This window comes from Gregarina niphandrodes (assembly GCF_000223845.1).
Source record: "Gregarina niphandrodes unplaced genomic scaffold scaffold00008, whole genome shotgun sequence".
NCBI lineage: Eukaryota > Apicomplexa > Conoidasida > Eugregarinorida > Gregarinidae > Gregarina > Gregarina niphandrodes.
Genome location: NW_011645779.1, coordinates 1 through 19,661, shown reverse-complemented (window position 1 = coordinate 19,661; position 19,661 = coordinate 1). Strand labels below are relative to the sequence as shown.

The following is a 19,661-nucleotide window of genomic DNA, read 5'->3' as shown; positions in this document are numbered from 1 at the left end:
TCCGGACATTCCTATCGCTGGTCCACTCAACCCAGCCACTTGGTCACAGGAGCAGATCAACGCCATACTGAATCCCCAGCTGCTGAACGTGATGAACCCCAACACAGCTGCCAACACAGTCACCGAAATCCCAGGCCTTGGACGTTTCTCCATCGCCATCCCGCCTGTCAACGTCGAGCTCCCCTAGGCTAGAACGATAGCTTCCGCGGGGGCTACCGGGCATGTGGACTTCCCTGGGTCGGGCTTTGCTTCTGCCGCGCCGCTATTCGGGACTGCTTCAGCCAGTTCGGCCTCTGCTCCGATGGGTCCAATCCAGATCTTGCTGAGTAATACAAAAACGAATGCTGGACCTCTCGGTGGTGCCCTCGGTGGGACATTTACGATCCTTTGCCGCAGACTGCGGGGGAGGTCCAGAATATTGGTCAGGGTCTTGCCCCGGGCCAAAGGTCGCTGGAGCCAGTTTTCCCCATGGGCAACGGTTCCGAGACATTGTTGGAGGAATTCTCGACCGCGCTGCCAGGCTGTACCGCCGGCCAGCAGAAGAGTCCGTGCGCGCAGAGTATTTTCCAGTCCCGCCTAGTTTCCGTGACAGACCTAGCACGTGTTCCTCCCTCGATTAAAAATAAGGGGAACGAGCCCAGTAATCGTGCCGCGGACGGAACATTGCGAGCTTCCAGGACAAGAAGTGCTTTGATTTGATGTGTTCTTTGGGTGATCTTTTTAGGACCCGTTTGTCCAAGTGGTACGTCATCCAGGGGCGTAAGCGCGTTGCGGAAAAGCGGTATAGCATGCGATCATTCTTGAGCGAAAACCTCGTTCCGAACAGCCGTAGTAATCCAGAGTCCGGCACTAACAGATTTGTGAACCGCTCCGGAACCTCCACCGGTGAGGAGAATGGGAGCTTCACAATTGAAGCCAGCTGGTGTACTGAGCAGGTTTCGAGCAGCTGGATCCCAAAGACCTGTTTCATGTAACTCAAAGCTTCTGTGCCGTACCCGTACGGCTTCATAATCCGCTGAACTAAATCGTTAGTCAAAGGTAATTTCAGTAAGCTTGATCTAACTCGTTTGTCACAAAGTTCCAAACACAGTGGTCCAGATAGAGAAGCAAGTAACCCTTCATCCAAACCTTTGAGAAAAGCGTCCAGCTGATTTTCCCCTTTCGAATGATTCACGACCTGGGACTCGTCGAAAAATAACGAATCTGTGGGATCGAGAGAATCGGTCAGCAACAGATCTCCTGGACAATACAGTTGGGCAACTCGAAGCCTGCAGTCATTCACGGCTTTCTTCGCTCGATAAAGCCTAGTATTGGCCGAGGATAATATTGTGCGCACACACGTGTGCGACAAATATTTGAGCATCCAATCCATAGCGCGTAACGCAAACACTGCATTTTCTGGATGCTTCAGGTGGGGGTGTATGTTCGCCACCGTGGTACCGAGATTGTTGCGCTTGCAGGCCATCCACCAGGATCTTTCATGCGTCGTCTGGGAGTGCTGGCCGAGCGCGACCGCTTGGTCAAAAGTAAGATGATCTATGAATTTCGTGACACTTTCTTTAACTGCGGCTGTCTCGCTGTCGTCGTAGTCATAATCAAGCTGTCCGCTAAAGTAGGCAATATGAGCCATGCTAAGCAATCTGTCGGCTGCTTGTATCTCTACGGGCATTCGGTAGGGAATCTCTGTAGGATTTTTTAAGGCTTCATTCTCGACGAAAGGTCGCCTTTGGTGTTTATATCGCCAGGCGTTGTTTTCTCTATTCCATCGCGGTACCGGCATTTTTTGGAGGCTGGGCAGTAGATGGCAACAGTCCGTTGTTTCGAGACACGTATCCATATTTTGTGCAAGAAGGTCTGTCCTCCCTTGGATGAAAATGCGTTTGCCAATTACTTGTTTATCCGAAATATGGTTGGCCTTGGTAACAAATAAATCGAAGCACGCGAGACAGCGACCGCTTTTGAGAACATTTATCGGGGTATCTCTCAGTTGAAGGCGGTACGGTAATTTTGTAATGTCTGCGACTAGAAGGTCGATATTCCCATCAACATCTTCATTCTCGTGCCTTGCTTGGTTCTCAGATACATTCTCGCAAGCCATTTCGGTAGGATGCAGTCGGTCATGGTTGGGTATAGGGGGAACGCCTATTCGTTCTAGCAAGGACAATATATTACTGGGAACTGAATAAGTCTGGAGAATGAGAGATGCAAGCAACTCAGTGATATGAGGTAGGGCTTGCTGAGGTAAGCATCCTATGTAGGCCCAGACACCATCATCTTCGTGGATGTGTCCACACCAAGAATTAGGTCTTTTATTATGGTCATGCTCTCTGGTAGGCAATGCATACCAAGGTCTGAGGGAATATTCTGTCCTGCCCAGCTGTTTCGAAACAAGTTCCTTATACAAACGCAATTGTCTCCGAGTGATATGGTCAAAGTGGTTTTTATGAAATCGGGGTCCCTTGTTAAACAGAATTCGTTCGATGACAATCGCACACTCAATACCCAATTTATTATTTTGCAACACCAGATTTCGCCCCTTCTCATTGACACCATACCCTCGTCCACCGCACGTTGCACGCATATTAGTACCGAGTTTTGAGTCTGTGTCCTCTTCCAACAAATTAATTTTCTTGACCACCAAATTGACCTTCCATTCATAAAAGTTACGATAAGGTATAATCTTCTCTGCTGAAAGGCAAGACTCATGGCCTCGAATATTCGTATCTCTTCCAATAATTTCAGCCACAGCATCCAAGTCTTTTGGTGCCACATACACGGATCTGCACATCGGTCGCATCGAGTGTTGTTTGTTTTCAGACGACGGCGAACTTATTTTAACGTACGGCTTCAGCTGCTCCCCATAGCTCGACAGAGCGTCCTCCCAACTCAAATCTCGAACTGGCTCCAGAGTATTTATGATACTACTTTGATGGAGGACAAATACGGGGGTACCAATCAAAGTATCCACAGGCGTCTCCAACGTGTAATCAGAACGTTGTCGATGACGTACAAGTTCAGATAAAAACAACATTTGTATCACAAGAAGAAACTCCTGGCACGACTTGGCGCGCTGAGCAGCTAGACAGAAAAACACACCGTCCTTCATCCCATCCTCGGGCTTCATCCCATCCTCGGGCTTCATCCCATCCTCGGGCTTCATCCCATCCTCGCCCTTTAATCGACATGAAAGATACATCTCATTAACTTCATCAAATAACTTCAAGCATTCCCACTCACATAATTTCGGTACACCAATCGATGACTCCCGACTACAAAATGGACCTAACTTATTTTGGTAACGCTTCCTCGCATTTCGATTACCACATTCCATCACTTCATGATGCTGTCTCCTCACTAAAATAAACACATTATATGACTTGGATCGACTCCAATGATATCGACTTAGTACAAACTATCCAGCTACCGTCTTCCGACCCGTGCCTCCCGTGTTCCGATCCGTCCAATGCTGCGATACACCTATGGCGATACACCTATGGCGGTGTAGAACTTTTGGCGGTGTGTGACTGTTACCTTTTGGGTTGCTGGAAGGTAGGGGAGATATTTTCGGAATAAGTATAGCCATCAGATAATCCCAATTCAGGTCCAGTTTAACGAAGTGAAAGCTTGGAGGTATATGGACCATCTTAAAGGTATCAAAGTCCAGACACTCATTGCTGGTAACACAGGTCTGGTAGTAGTGTTGTATAATTTCGCACTCAGGAGTGCCCGCTATGGCCTTGGTATAATACAGCATCCGAAGGTCTTCAGGAAGACTCCAAAATTCGTGAGGTATTTCTTGACGTCCGCGCAGGGCAGTCCAACTGTTCTGGCAACTCCGTGCTTGCATTGACAATATAGACTCAACAATGTCCGGGTCACCGGCTGCCTGCCATTCAGTCAGTTCTTTGTCCCGTTGAGCGCCAATCCAGTTGGTGTATTTTTCGAACAGATCACGGAATTCTGTTGTATTGAAAACACCGCTATATACAAGCGACGGATGAGCCAATACTGACAGTGAGATACTATGAATATTATTATGCCAGTGATCGTTGAGCAATCGCAATCGCTGCAAGACTCGGCATGACCACCACCGGTCCCTATTTTGGTCAGAACGAAACAGTTTGTAATATCCGGCACCTCCGCCCCATGAATGACATGTGTACCATGGGGGATCCTCATTTGCCGTATCTTCACGCCTTCGCTCTAACATTCCCTTGGTCAGGGCGAGAAAATAACTCTCAAGACACTCCTGGGCCACCTTACCTGCATCAAAAGCGTGATAATAATAAGAGTGGTAGGGACCTGAAGCGAGAGCTGTAGCAGCAAATTCCCACAAAGCATTGCAGTGAACTCCATGACCTAGTAATTTGTAAACAACCTGACGTACAACATCGGGGCAATCCTTCATCAACGGTACAAACACACACTGACGTAGTTCGTTTGCAAACTTGGACACAAATCCTGGCGATATTTTGACAATGAATAAGAAACAAAGATCTTGGTTTAATTTAACAACCTTGAAAAAATTCTTTATATACAACTCCTCCAGATAGGCCCACCATTTGATGATATGTCGCGACGTCTGAAAATGATCCTCTTTGCCTTCATACTCCTTATTCAATGCCCTAGTCATCACTGCTGATCGACCGAACGATGTCTCCGTCAAAAGCCGGTGGACCAGACGCCGCCGATTCCGCGTCTTACAACGATATGCAACGTACTGCCGATACCCTCGGCACACATACCCATCCCACAATTCCATCATCCGGTCATCCGATAACCGTTCCGCTGCTAGACGATAACATTCTTTTGAGAGATCATGTTCGTTTCTCTTCAACAACTCGACTACCTCATTATATATGTCCTTGTCTTTGCTCGCCTCTCTCAATGCGCCAATCTCCACCCTCATCGATTGGATTTATTCCACTCGAATTTATCCTACGATTATTTACCTCTAGCTCGTATATCAACTCTAGCTCGTATATCACCTCTAGCTCTAGTTGGTACACCACCTCTAGCTGTTGTCTTGAGTCAGTTTCACTGAAATGATAATTCTTAACTGCACGAAAGGTTGGGTAACTATAACCGTATAACCGCGCACGAAAGATCCTTCTTGCGATACTGATTGCACACAGACACACGATCGAAGTCGTGGAGGCGTAAGTGGTGGAGCCGCAAGTGAGCGTTAGGCCACGAGCCCGCCGTTTGGTTTTCTTTACGTTTGGGACAACATGCGAACAGGTCGCGCACTTTTGTCGCCACCTGGACGACTCTCTGGCAACTATCGTAGCGTGAGTCGTCCGTCGCCGCAGGAGCAATTGGAGGCGCTGCACTTGCAGCAGGAGGAGGCGGCGAGTGCGTCAAAGATCGGATACAAGAACTTTGAAGTTGATACGAAGGAAGCCAGCTCCTTGACGGCGCTCACGCTCTTCGGTCCCGGGTGGATTACCATTCCTTCGGAGGGGGAACTGTTGATGCTGGCACCCCATCGAACGTTACTGAATCTCCGCATTAGCATAGAACAAAGACCCATGGATCGCCCACAGAACATGGACAGACCGCAGACCGTGGACCGACCACAGACCATAGACCCCAACCATCAGATGTACTCGCCACCTGAAGCGCACGCCGGAATGATACAAACCTCGGGGACAGGATATAACACCGGGACAGGATATAATACAGGACCGGAAGGCATGGGACCAGGGGGAATGGGGCCGGGGGCTATGGGGTCAGGAGGAGGCATTGGCCGGCACGGGGTCTTATTGTACGTCCCAGATGACGCGAGTCCGCATGTGTGGGTAATTGACGCTCCGTACTTCGGCGCCCAGGCACGCGATATCATAGTGGGCATCGACCTGCACGCGGCGAAGCACTTTTCATCACTAGTTTTTTATCGCCGAGGAGGACTGGAAGTGTTGACAAGGGCGCTGAAGGAATCACCAATCCACGAATTCAGGTCCCACTTGCAGGACGAAGCACAAAAGCACAAAGTGACCGTTCTCAAGCAGAAGTCAAGTTTGGTTGAGAACCAAATTCGGAAAATCGTAGATGAGGAAGTGCGGCGTAGCCAGGAACTGGCTCAACGTATCCGAGAAATCGATAACGCTCTCCGCGAGATGACGACGCACACACAGCTCATGGCCAACAAGGACCTGCACATACTCGACGAGGATATGCACGCGCTTCACAGACAACTAGACTTTGACCTTAACAACGCAGTAGGCGGTGGTGGCGGAATGAACGGCCCCAACAACATGGGGCCAGGCAACGGCATGGGGCCGGGAATGATGGGTCCCGGCAACGGAATGGGTCCTGGTAACATGATGGGTGGGGGGATCGGCAACGGAACAAACCACGCCCTCTATGGTGCCATGGGAGACCGGTCCGGTGGTCAGTTCGGGAACGTGCTACCCACACTCAATGGCGAAAGTCCTGGGGCCATGGGAGGACCGGGGGCCACGGGAGGACCGGGGGCCATGGGTGCACCGGGCGGCGATCGTTCCGACGGTTACTCTAACGCTGGCATTCGCGGTCGTGGCCTGAATTCGGGTACGGGCGCAAGCTTCAACCCCGGCGCGGGTAACGGCTTCAACTCAAGTGGGGACTACCCGAGTGGGGACTATCGAGATAGAGTCTATCGGGGCGGCGGACAAAGCCTCCCGCCCGGTTCCAACCAGCCTGGTTACAACACCAACAACCAGACTGGCTACGACTCTCGGTCGGCGGCAGGTCTCATGAGTGTCGAGGGAGAAGAGGAAGAGGGTGGCGGGACATCGGGTCAGTTCGGCAATGAGCCGAGTGAAGCCGGTCAGAGCGACTTGCAGACCGAGTTATTGAAGAACACAGACCACGCTGATTTGGCTCGCAGCAATGAGGTACCCTGGCAGGCGCTAATGGCCGCCAAGGAAGCCACGGATAACTCCAAGGCCCTCGCACGGGTCCTCGAACGCCAGGAACAGGCACTCGCTCGCCAAAGGCAGCTGCTCAATAAACTCCTCAGTAACAATCGCAACTCCGGACCCAACAGCGGTCCCAGCACCGGCCCCACCGCCGGTCCTGGTCTCGTCGCCGGTCCTGGTTCAACCGGTAGTGTGCCGGTCGTCCCTTCCGCGGTTGTCCCTTCCTCGGCCGTCCCTTCCGAAGCCCTTCCTTCCGCGGTCGTCCCTTCGGCGGCAGCGTCCGTGAAGAGCCGTGACGCACAGTCGACGGCCAAACAGACAGGGGGCGAAGGGTGGCGGAAGCAGCGTCCAGGCTCCAGTATAGCGGCAGAACGGTCCCAGTCGCCTGCAGTCAGCCAGACAGCTAGCCAGACAGCCAGCCAGCCGGCGGCAGATATTGCTTCAGTCAAATCAAGTCGTCGCGTGGCTAGGGGCCCAGGGTCGGAGTTTCTGCAGGGCGATATGGTAGCCGCACCCTCTGCAGCCGCGCCCTCTGCGGAAGAGAGTCACTCCTCCGTCGAATTCGATGATTACATTTTCACCGAAGGCAAACGCATACCCTTCACACCTGGAGAGACACACTCCAAGGAACCAAGTGTGCGCGGTGAGACTGCCGGCACGGACAGTCGTCCCGACAAGCGTCCGGTGCTGGAGAGCCGGCCCTCTAGCCTGACCCTCAGTCACGAACGTGGGATGGGTCGGGAATTGGGGACTAGTCGGGACCCCGCGACAGCCGCGAGAGCCCAACCCGTTCCGGGCAGCTTGGCTTACCAAAATCACGCCAGCAGTCAACTTAGCAACAGCCAACTAAACAGCACCCCTCTCATGGGCGGCGGACCCGGAGCAGGCCCGCTGCAACTGCCACTACCTGACCACGCAAACCAAGTGCGTTCCAACGTCGGTCTCAACTCCCACAGCTACAGCCAAGGGATGTCTAGCCAAGGAATGTCTAGCCAAGGAATGTCTAGCCAAGGAATGTCTAGCCACGGAATGGCTGGCCATGGAATGGCTGGCCATGGGATGGCGGGCCAAGGAATGGCTGGCCCTGCGTTCGTGATGATGGGTTCGAAACCAGGCAGCCGTATCACCAGTGCCACCTCTCCGCCGCGACAGACAGACGGGCCCTGTCTGCCCAAGCCCAGCGACTACTAGGTCCTTGCTATGCCTTCCGTCAACTTCGGCCGGAACTTGGAGCTTTCAATGTGAACCTGGTTGGGTGTTTTTTTTTTCCTAAGGAAGATGAGTCGTGAGTGGACGGAAGTGGAGAAGTCTTTTGCTTCGAAGGTGAACTACGACCCAAGTCGTGATGGTCGTTTGGTTGTGCGGTTTGCTCCGGAGCCTTCTGGGTATCTGCATATTGGTCATGTGAAGGCGGCGATGTTGAATGCGTTTTTTGCTGAATACTTCGATGGTATTATGTTGTTACGGTTTGATGATACTAACCCTAGTAAGGAGAAGATGGAGTTTGAGAAGAGTATATGTGAAGACCTATCGTTATTGAACGTTAAATTTGAGGGTCCTACTTATACATCAGACTACATTGATAGATTGGAAACAAGTATGAAAGACCTTATCCGGAAGGGATTAGCGTATTGTGACGATACACCCTTGGAGGAAATGCGCCATAACCGGATGAACGGTATTGAGTCGCCAAGCCGTAGTGCAAAGACCGTGGAAGACAACTTGGCGGATTTTGAAGAGATTTTGAAAGGCACCGAGAAAGGCCAGACAATGTGTGTTCGTGCAAAAATCAACATGCAAGACAACAATAAGGCTCTTCGAGACCCGGTAATGTGGCGTTGCAATGTGGGTGTACCTCATCACCGTCATGGCACAAAATACAAGTCATACCCGACCTATGACTTTGCGTGTCCAAATGTAGACTCTTGGTCGGGTGTGACGCTCGCATTAAGAGCAAATGAATATGCAGATCGTATTCCCCTTTATCAATGGGTTCAGACGTCCATGGAATTGAGACCAGTTAATATTTATGAGTTCTCGCGATTGAATTTAACTAATACAGTTTTGAGCAAGAGGAAATTGGCTTGGTTAGTTGACACTGGTATTGTAGAAGGATGGGATGATCCAAGATTCCCTACCGTTCGTGGTATGCTACGAAGGGGCTTAGTACCGGAAGCACTTATGAAATTTATCATCGAACTAGGACCGAGCAAAAATACGAACCTCATGTCTTGGGATAAAATCTGGAGCCTCAACAACAGATTACATGACCAAGTAGCACCCCGATACATGGCTGTCGACGCCATCAACCATGTCATCATCAATCTCACCGGCTCTGATAATCTACCCATTAATCTAAACAAACCAAAACATCCAAAACACCCAGAGATGGGAGAGGTCAATTTCGAGTTAACCGATACAATTATAATCGAACAGGAAGATGCCCAGGAGTTTATGAAAGATGAACTTGTAACCCTGATGCGTGCTGGTAACGTCAAAATCACCGGTGTATGCTCTGACAAAATGGGGGTCGATAAGATCGGGGTCGATAAGATCGGGGTCGATAATGAGAAAATGAGTGTATGCACACACATGAGCGCCGAAATGGCCTTCGAGACTAGTGTGAAGGACACAAAGAAAAAGGTTCATTGGATTTCCGACATTCCTGATAACTATAAGTTTGTGTTAAGAGAGTACGATCATATTATTAACAAGAGACAACCGGAAGAGGGAGATGAAATGAGTGACATTGTTAATCGGGAGAGCGTCAAGGATACGATACTGATAGGTGAGCCCAGCATTAAGTTTGTGAAAGAAGGTGAAGTGATACAGTTGGAACGACGTGGCTATGTCCGATGCGATCGTATCCGTCCAGACGATAATTTGAGGATCTTTGTCCTCATACCCTCTGGTAAGACCAAGAACATGTCTGTAATCCAAACCAAAGTGGATGCTGAGAAAATTGCTAAAGGTTGCGATGCTCCTTCTGACTCTCCGAAAGGACTTAGCAAGAAAGCCCTAAAAAAAATGGCTTGGATGAAGGCGCAGGAAGCCGCTGGCAATAACGCATCTCCCAGTAACGAGGAAGTTGCATCCAAGAAAACAGACGAATGAGCCAGACCTACGATACCCTGCGGCGACCATGAATGAACTGTGAGCATCAATCTCCTAGTGGCTAGTAAATACCAGTGGCTAGTGCATATCAGGAATGAGAGGCATGCGATATTTTTCCGTTGGATAATTTCCCTTTTATGACTCACACTAATTATGGTTGTCTCCCCGCTTGATTGGCTGGCCTCGATTGGTTACCTCGATTGGGTCGTATTCACTTGTCTCTTGTGGATGATTTGTTTCTTAACGAATATCTGTAGGCTAGTTCACTCCCCGATGTCCCTTGAGTACTATTTCAAGTGGCGTACTACTACTAAGCAATGGTGCAGGCACGTCTGGATGTTTTTTCTTACAGGACCATCAACGGCCGTGGCTTCCGTCGGAATATTGGCTACATTGGGAGCTACAATATATGCGATTAGGAAGAAGATACCGAATCCCACAGAATTTTGGATAATAGGATGTTGGTTTCGATGGTTTGGTATACACAAGCATGATGCCTTTAACTTGATTTTGGATATACATGAAGTAAAAGGAGTTCGAAGCAATTCTAAGATATACATTACGTTAAAATGCGGGAGATTCGATAAGCAATCATCAGTTGAGAAGTCACCTTCCATAGGAGGGCAAAATGCAGTTGTAGAATTCTATCAGACGATGACAATTCATGTCCGGCAATGTGACAATATTTGTGAGTTAGTCGTATGGCGAAAGAGTCATTTGAAGGACGAGAAATTAGGTGAATTAAAATTATATGTTGACGAACAAGTGATTGCACACACATTTCCAAAAAAAGCAAACTGGGATTGCTTATTATCTGACCGTAAAACATGTGAAGTTTATATGAGTTTATACAAAGGATCCGGATCATCTACTACATTGTTGCCAAGAATACGAACTGGAGGAGGAATGGGTATAGGATCTGGTATGGATCATGAAAAAATAGCAGAGCAATTAACCATACAAACAGGACAGGAAGTTCAAGTGGATCAATTAATGGCATTATCAACGGAGCAAAAATTGAGAACTCTGTCAAAGTTAATTGAAGGCAATTTGCTCAGATTATCTAACACGAATCCCAGGGATCCTTGGGCTCGGAATTATTTCAAAGCGGTTACTACAAGATCAGGTGTATGGATGTGGTGCTATTGGGCAAACAAACGTCATCTTACCAGAAGGAAGGACCCCTTGGGTGCGTTACCAATTCTTTCCATTATCGCTGTCATTAAGGGTCAAGATGAGAACCAGCGTCATCAGTTTATGGTTAGATACAAAGCTAAAAATAATATTAGTGAACTTTATTTACAGCGAACTGATAGAGATCGAGACCTTTGGGTTGCCGGGCTATATGAATTTATCGAGTTAGTACGTCAAGATTACCAATCTAAACCTAAAGCTTCAAAGGCGTTGATGCTCGCTCAAGCAAATATGGATAAGAGCAAACGAAAAACTAAGGACAAGACAGCCGATAAAAGACGAAGTATGCTGGCCCTTAAACAACCCGTGGTATCCGGAAGGACACTGGTCGTTACCGACCGGAACACCACGCTGTCCACCCCAAAACAGATTCGAGGAGTCGAATTGATGGAAAATGAACAAGCCGAAGATGACGGAGCAGAGGACGAACAGGGTCAAGACGAACAGGGTGAGGATGAACAAGGCCAAGACGAACAGGGTGAGGATGAACAGGGTGAGGATGAACAGGGTGAGGATGAACAGATAGAGGATGAACAAATGGAGGATGATGAACAAATGGAGGATGATGAACAAATCGGGGACGTAGATGATGGCGGAGAGTATGAGGAGGAAGAGGGCGATTATGAGCCGGGAGGGTCGACGGGTGCTGAAGGCCAACTGCCTTTGGGAAAGACACGTTCTGATGACTTGTTGCTGAGCGACGTAGATGAGCAGCCGGTTCTGCTACCGACCCAGGATGAGCGGAACATGCGTGAAGAAGCGACACCACTAATTGCTAAGCGACCTGGTTCATTTTCTTCCACCGACTCGATTGTGGTTAACATCAACGAGTAGAACTTTTTTTATGACTCTGGTGTGGGGGAAGCCGAGTGACCTAAGTGCTGGCGGTCGGTTCCCGGTCTCTGTGCTGGAATTTCACCCAAAGGATCCCGAGATTATCGTCCTGGTCGGCAATGCAATAGGAGCTGTATACCGGATAAAAAAGGTGGAAAGGAAATCACCCCGACAAAGCGGGTCGACTGAACGACCGACTGAGCGGCAAACAAGCTTAACAGAACGGCGGAGAACAGGTACCGATGACGCGCCCCACCGGCTGAAGGTAGACTCGCGATTCAAGGGGAGTATTGAAGTCATTGAACTGGAAGAGTCAGAGCCGGATGAACAGACACCACGTAACATGTATGTTGAACAGGACCCTCCGGAAGAAGCAATGCTGTCCGCCGACGGTGCACTGACTGGAGACAAGAAAAAAGAGGACCGGTTAGGAGAAGAAGACGACCGACTGGAGGAGTCTGAGGCCATTTTCTTTCATGGTAGTCCAGCGGAAGCCCCCGTTGCTTGCGAGAGGCTCCATATTGTTAAAGAGCACTCCGGCTTCCTTGTCAACGCCCACTGGAGTCCTGACGGTGCCCTCTTAGCCACTTCGGACTCCGGCGTTCTCATCGTGTGGCTCTTCGATCCCCTCGGGCTCGAGATTTGCTCAAGACTTTATTCTGTCACTGCTACCAGCGAAGTATTCGACTTTTGCTGGCTGGATAGCGCTATCCTTGTCCTTGGAGGCATTACCAAAATCATCTTCTCTCATCGCGGCACAACCATTTTCGAACTAGATCTCCCCGATGGCGCATTCTGCAAGGGATTGAAAGCCCAACGCTCCGACCAGAACTACTCCGACCACTCGGACCAGAGCCATTCTGACCAGGCATCGGACCAGCGCGGATACAAGAGCTACCTGTTATGTGTCGCTACGAGCACGAAACAACATTTATTCTACAGAGTCCTTCTTTCAGAGGGATTTGATGACCCACACACAGCACTCTCTCTGCAAACTGAACTGCTCTGGGAAGTGGAGGAGAAACTCTTCGAAGGTGGAGACGTGCCCCTGCTGCGCAGTCCTTCCATCGACCCCACTGGGCAACTCGTATGCCTCCCGTACGGCGAACGCCGGCGTCAATTCTTCGCCGTTTGTTGCGACCTGCGCTCCAGACGCAACTTCCGACTCCGTGGCCACCAAGCACGCATAAGCTGCGCCGCTCTCGCCAACACCTGGCACCAATTTCCCATACCGCCCTCTGCCTTTATACCCCTTAACGAAGCTCTCGTTAATGTACTCGACGACGATAAAATAACAAACGACGGTCAGTCTTTCTCCTTCACCTTGCTTGTCCACTACTCCACCCTTGCTTGTCCACTACTCCACCCTTGCTTCTCCACCCCCCCCTGCTTCTAACCTGCTATAAAATATCATGCTAGACCATTGGCCTTATGTAATACTCTATGCCCAAGCGTCAGTGGATGGTTGTCTGTCTATTTGGTGGTTGTTTCTGTCGAGGAATGGTAATACGTTGAGTGCGCAATGCTTGGTTGCCACACCCAATTCGTTAGTGGACCAAGGGGCGCTCATCACGTCCCTTGCCTGGTCTCAGGATGACCGGTTCCTGGCTGTCGGTTCTGACGATAGCAAAACGACTATAATCGTTATAAATCTACCTGGGGTACAGGCCGCTGGACCCGCTTGCTCCAGAGATCGAACACGCTGGAATTACCCAACGGACGCGCTACAATTCTTCAGGATTCCGCCCCCACCGACCGACCCCGGGCCGGCACCGCCTTCAGGCCTTCTTGACACCACCTCACCCGTTATACTGGTGACCCCCGACGTCAAATAAAGTGTATGCACACATCCAAGCAAAATTTGACGGCGCTGACAACAAAGCCGCGGGCGAATATCAGTCTTGAGCTGTGCCCAACTTAGCTAGCACCGATTTAGCTGACTCGACCACCTCTTCATCATGCTACAAGAAACAGAAGGATAAAAGAACCGAAGCGGCAGGTGGGGAGCGCAGCCTTGGGATCTGAGCAGGAAGACCGCAATCCCAGAAAAACCCCGTTGTGCAGGGGAGGTCCCGTTGGCAGGGAGATCCCAAGTATCGCCAAGCATCAAGCATAGATAGGAAGAGGAGACCGTCTTCCGAAAGAAGACTTTCGCTCGCGGAAGAGACTTCCTTTTGTGGAAGACGCCCTCCACGAGGTCCCTCCGCCAGACTTTCTCAGGAGGACGTCCTTCTGGAGGAGGGTGGACCCTTACCGAGAGTGTTGCCTGTTGGAGTTGTTGGATGATTGGTGTGTTTTTGACGGGGTCGGCGAACTGCGTGAGTACTTCTTGGGTTTGTGGGTCTGTAATGAGTTCGTCGAGGTGGTAGATAGTTTCTAATTTGGCGTCATCATCTTCGAGGGCGAGTATTTCGGAAAGCGCGTCGAGACCTCGTGCTTGAAGGAAGGCGGTCTTGTATTGTTCATGTGTGGCGAAAAGGTTGCGACATGCTTGGGCCGCGGCCGCAAGGATCTGCGGGTGCACAGACAACTCGGCTGCGCGAACTATGACCTGGACCAGCCGCGTCATCATGTTCGCTGTGTGTAACTGTTCAGCGAGGCCTGGGACCGCAGCGGCGGAGATGAAACTCAGCGCTAAAATCGCTGAGTCCCGCCGGTCCGGCCCCTCTCCCACCATTGCCACCAAGCGGGCCACCGCATCCGTACCAACCAACTGCTCCACAGCCGATACGTCGTCCCCACTCGCCAAAGACCCCAACTGACTTGCAGCCAACGCGCTCACCGACCTCGCAGGGGCTATCCAACTGTTCTGCGCTACCGCCGTCGGCAGCGCCTCTGGCGACCTCAATAACCGAACCAACGCCAACACGTCCCCAGCACGACACGCCGCCTCAAACGCCCGCAAGTCCTCACCGTGCGCCTTCGCCGTCAACTCCTCAGCGTATGTCTTCGCCGCCTCGTCCTACAAAACACAACTCCAACCACCACCCCTCCCCCCATCACTCACCGGCCGCTCCGCACAGCACAATAAAGCGCCCATGGTGCGCAATTCCTCAAGGTGCAACCAACATCGCTATGTGCACTCCCCCGTCTCTGTCTGCCATACGCTGTCAGTCTCAGTTGATCACAGCACGGCAGCTGAAAGTCAAAAAATCAGCCTCACCATTCTCCCAGCCAGCAGCAAACACCCTTCGCCCCGCCACAGCTTCAACTCTTCAGCAAGCCTCACCCTTCTGCCAACTTCTTATGATCGTTCTTTAGCCCTACTCACCCTTCAGTCCGCAAGACGCAAGTAGAGTTGCTTCACGACACTGTACAAGTACTCGTCCGGATATTCCAGCAGCAGCTCGAGCTTGGCGCCGGCCGACATGACCTTGACTGCGTCGACGAATTCGGGGAGTTCCTCGCCATTTTGCTGCAAGAATGTGGATTGTTCGGCGCGGGGTATATAGAACAGGGGTGCGAATAGAACCGGGGGGGGTGCCTGGCCCCCGTGAAACGGCAGGGCAGCTGTGAATGGTTTCGCGAGAGGTTGTTCGAGGTGTCGGCGGATGTGTGACAAGAAATACCGGCTGGCAGACGAGATACGGTACCGTAGTGAGTGTTGAAGTCAGGGTGCTTACCATGATGAAATCGCCGATGTGGTAGATGGCTTCTATTTGTAGATCGACGGATCCGTGGTCGGTGAGGGCGAGGAGGGCGCGGATGCCGCCAAGGTCTCGGAAGGCGCGGCGGTGGGTGAGGTCTAGGACGTAGACATTCCTGCAGAGTTGGGCGGCGGTGGCTTTGACTCCTTCCTTTTCTCTGAACATCATGTTGATGAGTATAGGGAGTGCATCGTGTTCAAATAAGAGCTGGGCGAGACTAGGCACCTCTGCAGTGATGAGTCCAAGTGCAAGAAGTGCGGCTTCGGACTTGTCCGTTTCAGGAGCGCTGAGCAACGGGATGAGTTTAAGAACCGTGCTCACGGCGGTATCTTCGGGAGTGAGGGGATTTTGTGCGGCAATGATAGCGATCTGGTTGACTGCGAGTGCACACACAGACTCAGGTGCCTCGACCCAGGGATGGATATGTCGGGATAGGTTGTCGGGCAACGGCAGTTGGCTGTCCAATAGCGTGAGCAGTTGTGGGACATCTGCGGCTTTGCGCGCCCAGTAAAAGGTCATGAAGTCGCGCTGCACCGCAGGCGAGGCTTCCGCCAGCAAGTTCCCGTCTCGCACGCCACCCGATGGCACCAACGTACGTGAAGGTCGTAACCGGCGCTTCACGTCGCGTTTGCTCTTAAACATACCAGTCAGATGGTGTTCGTCAAACAATACTGAGTAGTCGCGAGTCTTCTCTGAACGCATCGAATCCGTCACGTCCGCCATCGTCGCCCGTCGAAACATACGCGGCGCCGTCTCCTCTGTTGCTGTTGACTCCGAACCCTTGCTGTTCGGTAAAGGCGCAAACCCCGGACCTGTAAACGAAATCTTCGTCCGCTTGCTTTCAAATAGCTTCTTATCCGACTTCAGCCGCCGGGTTCGCTGCTTCCGCAATGCCGCTGGATTCGTCGACGAAGTCGACGACGGAAAAAGAGTCTTGCTGTTGTCACCCGGACGAAGCGTCTGGAACTGCACCGTTTGGCTGTCTCGATTCACTGTGAACGCTGAAGGATGGCTAATCTATCAAACCAACGGCATAAAAGGTGCGGCGGTGAGTCTTACTGCTGTTGGTCAAAATGGTAGCCACGTCCAATGCAAGCAACTGCTTTCTGTTCTTCCGCTTCTTCGTCAGTCTCCGGAAGTCCAGCTTCGGAACCATCGGCCTTACCGGGCTTACATCCTCGTCAGAGTCTCGTTTGGAGCTGTCACTGGCACCGAGAATCGCGATCAGCGGAGCGCTAGGTGGCTGCTTGAGCCGACCAAGCGGAAGCCCTTCGACCGGAATATTCTCGCCCGGAAGGCTGTGAACCGGAGAAGTGTCCAGGGTGAAGGGAGGACAACCGATGGGAGGCGGACTCGGAGAGAAAGTTCTCATGTCATTCCGAGATGGGAAATAAGGATCCCGCGATGAGGACGCAACCGATCCACCGCTCGTCTGCCGCCGAGTGGACGAAGTGGGAGTGACCTGCCGCATGTCCGGCGAAAGGTCGCTAGACATGTAGTTCGGGTTATCCGCAGTCAGTAGAACCATCGGCGATCCATTCGCGGACGACCGCGAAGGACTCTTGCTTCTAGCACGACTGCCAGGACGTCCGCGGCGACTGCTGTCTTCATCATCCAGTAATTCCATACCATTCCTTGGCGAACTGTTAGCAATACTTCGCACGGGAAAGGGAGAACTCTCAGACGAGTCTACGGTCGCCTCGGGGCTCGTAAAATCATGACCTGGGGTATTTGGGCGCTGGGGAGCATGGATCAGCGTTTTGTTTGCCCGCGCACACACGTGTGCGGCGATTGAGCTTTCAGCCAGAATCAATGAAGGGCGCACCTGCTGTTTTCTGCGGCCATCGGGAGCGATTCTGGCAGGTCTGTTGCGCATTGCGACGACCTTGCTCAATTCAGCGTCTGTGACGCTGTCGAAAAGGGAATCAATGGTGAGGGTCTTGGATTGGGTAATTCTCTCTTTTTTGCCGGACACCAGCTGGCGGCACCCGATGCTGGAGAAGATAGAGCCGGTCTTCTTAAGGGGCGGCGGTAATACGGGAAGGGAGGCGGCAAGGAGAGTGTCATCCTCGCTCGTCTGACGACCTGATTCGAAAATTTCTTCAATGTCCGTCGGGCACCGTAACCTGAGTCGATTCGCAACCATTGTCATTTTATATACCGCCTATTACGTCTAGTCTTATTATTCGGCAGGTAAGTAAGTATTGGGGCCAGGATAGGGACCAAGATTGGGGCCAGGATTGGGGCAGGTATTGAGGAAGGTATAATTCTTGTAGTGGGGGTAATTCTTGGGCATAAAACGGTGTCGACCGTTCAAAGCGGGCCGGTAAGGATTGGGACAACGGAAAAAATGCGGCGCGTAATGGAACTGAATCTGCATACTCTACAACGCGCGCTTAAACACGAGGATTACGTGCTGTTGGAGATTTACGCGCCCTGGTGCCCGCACTGCATAGCATTCGCCAGCGAATACGAAAAGGTAGCCTCCCTGCTTCCCGATCTCCTTGTTGCCCGGATGGATGGAACACACAACCCCGCTCCGTCCAACATTAAATTACAATATTTCCCCACCTTCGCCATTCTCTCCAATAAATTCGACCGTCCTGTGCTCTTCACGGGGAGCAGGTCAACCCACTCCCTCGTTAAATTCGTCCAAGACACAATCCGACTCCACGATGCCGGACTCGACGAAAATTAACAAACCGGCATACCACGGAACAACACGCCCGTAGAGCCGCAAAAAAGCACCGAGGGAGGAGGACTGTGGGAGGGAGCACCGTAGGACCGAGGGAGGGAGCACCGGAGGATCGAGGGAGAGAGCACCGGAGGACCGAGGGAGAGAGCACCGGAGGGCCGAGGGAGAACTAGATCAGCAGTCTCTAACTGAGCAGTCACTAACTCAGGGGTTTCCATAGCGTCTTAATGGTGGCTCAATTCGACATAGTCCCGTAGTAGGGGAACGCCTAGGTAGTCCGATATGCAGGTAGGTTCATTTTTTTGCAAAATTCAACCTGAAGCTACAGACCTAAATACAGCGCAAGTGATGGCTGGGACCAGACTGCAACGAGGGTTCAAGGAAAGCATTGAAGGAACAAGAACGGAGATTAAACCAACTGCTGCGACAAAGGAATCTCAGGCAAATGCCGAAGGTCCCAGGAACATTTCTGGAAGAATGTATGCCAAGTACCGACGACTTCTGGCCAAAGATAGCGAGTGGCGATGGGTAGTCATTGTTTTATCTGTCATGTATCTGCTGTCACCTGTCGACCTTATCCCGGACGTCATTCCGGTCATCGGGTGGCTCGATGACGGTGTAATTGCCTGGATCTTGGTTAACGAGCTATTCCTGTAGGAGGCTACGCTTCCGACACTCTTTTGGACTTTTCGTCTACCACCAGCTCATGTAGAGCACATCCATCGGTCGATAAGAGATATCCTCGTCTTTAGACCGTGCTGCTTAATGCTTTACAAATCAAAGGTGGGGCTCCATGGTTGGTGGTTGTTGTTTTGCAGATTTGTGTGTTGTTAGAAGCTCTTGGGGGATAACACCAGAACGAAAACATAGGTGCTCCTTTGCCAGCCCTCAGTAAGCTCCGTCGCCGAAGCAAGAGAGAAACTATAGAAATAGATCCATCGAGCACAGTTGCACTATGTGTAAGAAAAAAACCTGGCACAGGAGCCAAGACAGAACGGACCTCCAGTCGGAGTTGTGGTCATTTTCCAAGCGGCACAAAGCCAAACCCTTTGGCACCCCAGCCCCCCATCACCGGGATGTCGACAGAGCAGCCCGACGCCGACCTGGGCAGGCGCTCAGTCCGACGTTCTCGCAGATCTGTGGTTCTTTAGAAGATCCTTAATCGGCATATCAGTTGAACAAAAATGTAAACCGCCCCATTGCCAGCGCTCAGTAAGCTTTGTTAACGATGAAGAATCATCCACCCAGACGGGTATGGTCACTGTTAACAAGAGC

General features: G+C 51.3%; 9 protein-coding genes across 9 annotated transcripts; 6 read left to right on the top strand and 3 right to left on the bottom strand.

Moving 5' to 3' along the window:
• Positions 1 to 616: 616 nt before the first annotated feature.
• Positions 617 to 4,909, bottom strand: GNI_053310 (hypothetical protein; the record flags this gene model as incomplete). The annotated part of the gene is made up of 3 exons (XM_011131540.1): positions 617 to 3,354; positions 3,532 to 4,008; positions 4,264 to 4,909. 3 exons carry the CDS (start codon positions 4,907 to 4,909, stop codon positions 617 to 619), a joined length of 3,861 nt encoding a protein of 1,286 aa, XP_011129842.1.
• Positions 4,910 to 5,231: 322 nt separating this feature from the next.
• GNI_053300 (hypothetical protein) lies at positions 5,232 to 7,752 on the top strand (the record flags this gene model as incomplete). Its single annotated transcript, XM_011131539.1, has 2 exons — positions 5,232 to 7,656; positions 7,703 to 7,752. The coding sequence occupies 2 exons, from the start codon at positions 5,232 to 5,234 to the stop codon at positions 7,750 to 7,752; spliced, it is 2,475 nt and encodes an 824-aa protein (XP_011129841.1).
• A 428-nt stretch (positions 7,753 to 8,180) lies between these two features.
• Positions 8,181 to 10,016, top strand: GNI_053290 (glutamyl-tRNA synthetase; the record flags this gene model as incomplete). Its single annotated transcript, XM_011131538.1, has 1 exon — positions 8,181 to 10,016. The coding sequence occupies one exon, from the start codon at positions 8,181 to 8,183 to the stop codon at positions 10,014 to 10,016; it is 1,836 nt and encodes a 611-aa protein (XP_011129840.1).
• A 273-nt stretch (positions 10,017 to 10,289) lies between these two features.
• GNI_053280 (putative transmembrane protein) lies at positions 10,290 to 12,044 on the top strand (the record flags this gene model as incomplete). The annotated part of the gene is made up of 1 exon (XM_011131537.1): positions 10,290 to 12,044. One exon carries the CDS (start codon positions 10,290 to 10,292, stop codon positions 12,042 to 12,044), a length of 1,755 nt encoding a protein of 584 aa, XP_011129839.1.
• Positions 12,045 to 12,387: 343 nt separating this feature from the next.
• GNI_053270 (hypothetical protein) lies at positions 12,388 to 13,440 on the top strand (the record flags this gene model as incomplete). Its single annotated transcript, XM_011131536.1, has 1 exon — positions 12,388 to 13,440. One exon carries the CDS (start codon positions 12,388 to 12,390, stop codon positions 13,438 to 13,440), a length of 1,053 nt encoding a protein of 350 aa, XP_011129838.1.
• Positions 13,441 to 13,939: 499 nt separating this feature from the next.
• Positions 13,940 to 15,210, bottom strand: GNI_053260 (hypothetical protein; the record flags this gene model as incomplete). Its single annotated transcript, XM_011131535.1, has 3 exons — positions 13,940 to 14,005; positions 14,299 to 15,006; positions 15,208 to 15,210. 3 exons carry the CDS (start codon positions 15,208 to 15,210, stop codon positions 13,940 to 13,942), a joined length of 777 nt encoding a protein of 258 aa, XP_011129837.1.
• Positions 15,211 to 15,318: 108 nt separating this feature from the next.
• On the bottom strand, positions 15,319 to 17,837 carry GNI_053250 (putative ARM repeat protein; the record flags this gene model as incomplete). Its single annotated transcript, XM_011131534.1, has 3 exons — positions 15,319 to 15,459; positions 15,668 to 16,708; positions 17,154 to 17,837. The coding sequence occupies 3 exons, from the start codon at positions 17,835 to 17,837 to the stop codon at positions 15,319 to 15,321; spliced, it is 1,866 nt and encodes a 621-aa protein (XP_011129836.1).
• A 204-nt stretch (positions 17,838 to 18,041) lies between these two features.
• Positions 18,042 to 18,389, top strand: GNI_053240 (putative thioredoxin; the record flags this gene model as incomplete). The annotated part of the gene is made up of 1 exon (XM_011131533.1): positions 18,042 to 18,389. The coding sequence occupies one exon, from the start codon at positions 18,042 to 18,044 to the stop codon at positions 18,387 to 18,389; it is 348 nt and encodes a 115-aa protein (XP_011129835.1).
• A 345-nt stretch (positions 18,390 to 18,734) lies between these two features.
• GNI_053230 (hypothetical protein) lies at positions 18,735 to 19,043 on the top strand (the record flags this gene model as incomplete). The annotated part of the gene is made up of 1 exon (XM_011131532.1): positions 18,735 to 19,043. The coding sequence occupies one exon, from the start codon at positions 18,735 to 18,737 to the stop codon at positions 19,041 to 19,043; it is 309 nt and encodes a 102-aa protein (XP_011129834.1).
• Between the last annotated feature and the right edge of the window lie 618 nt (positions 19,044 to 19,661).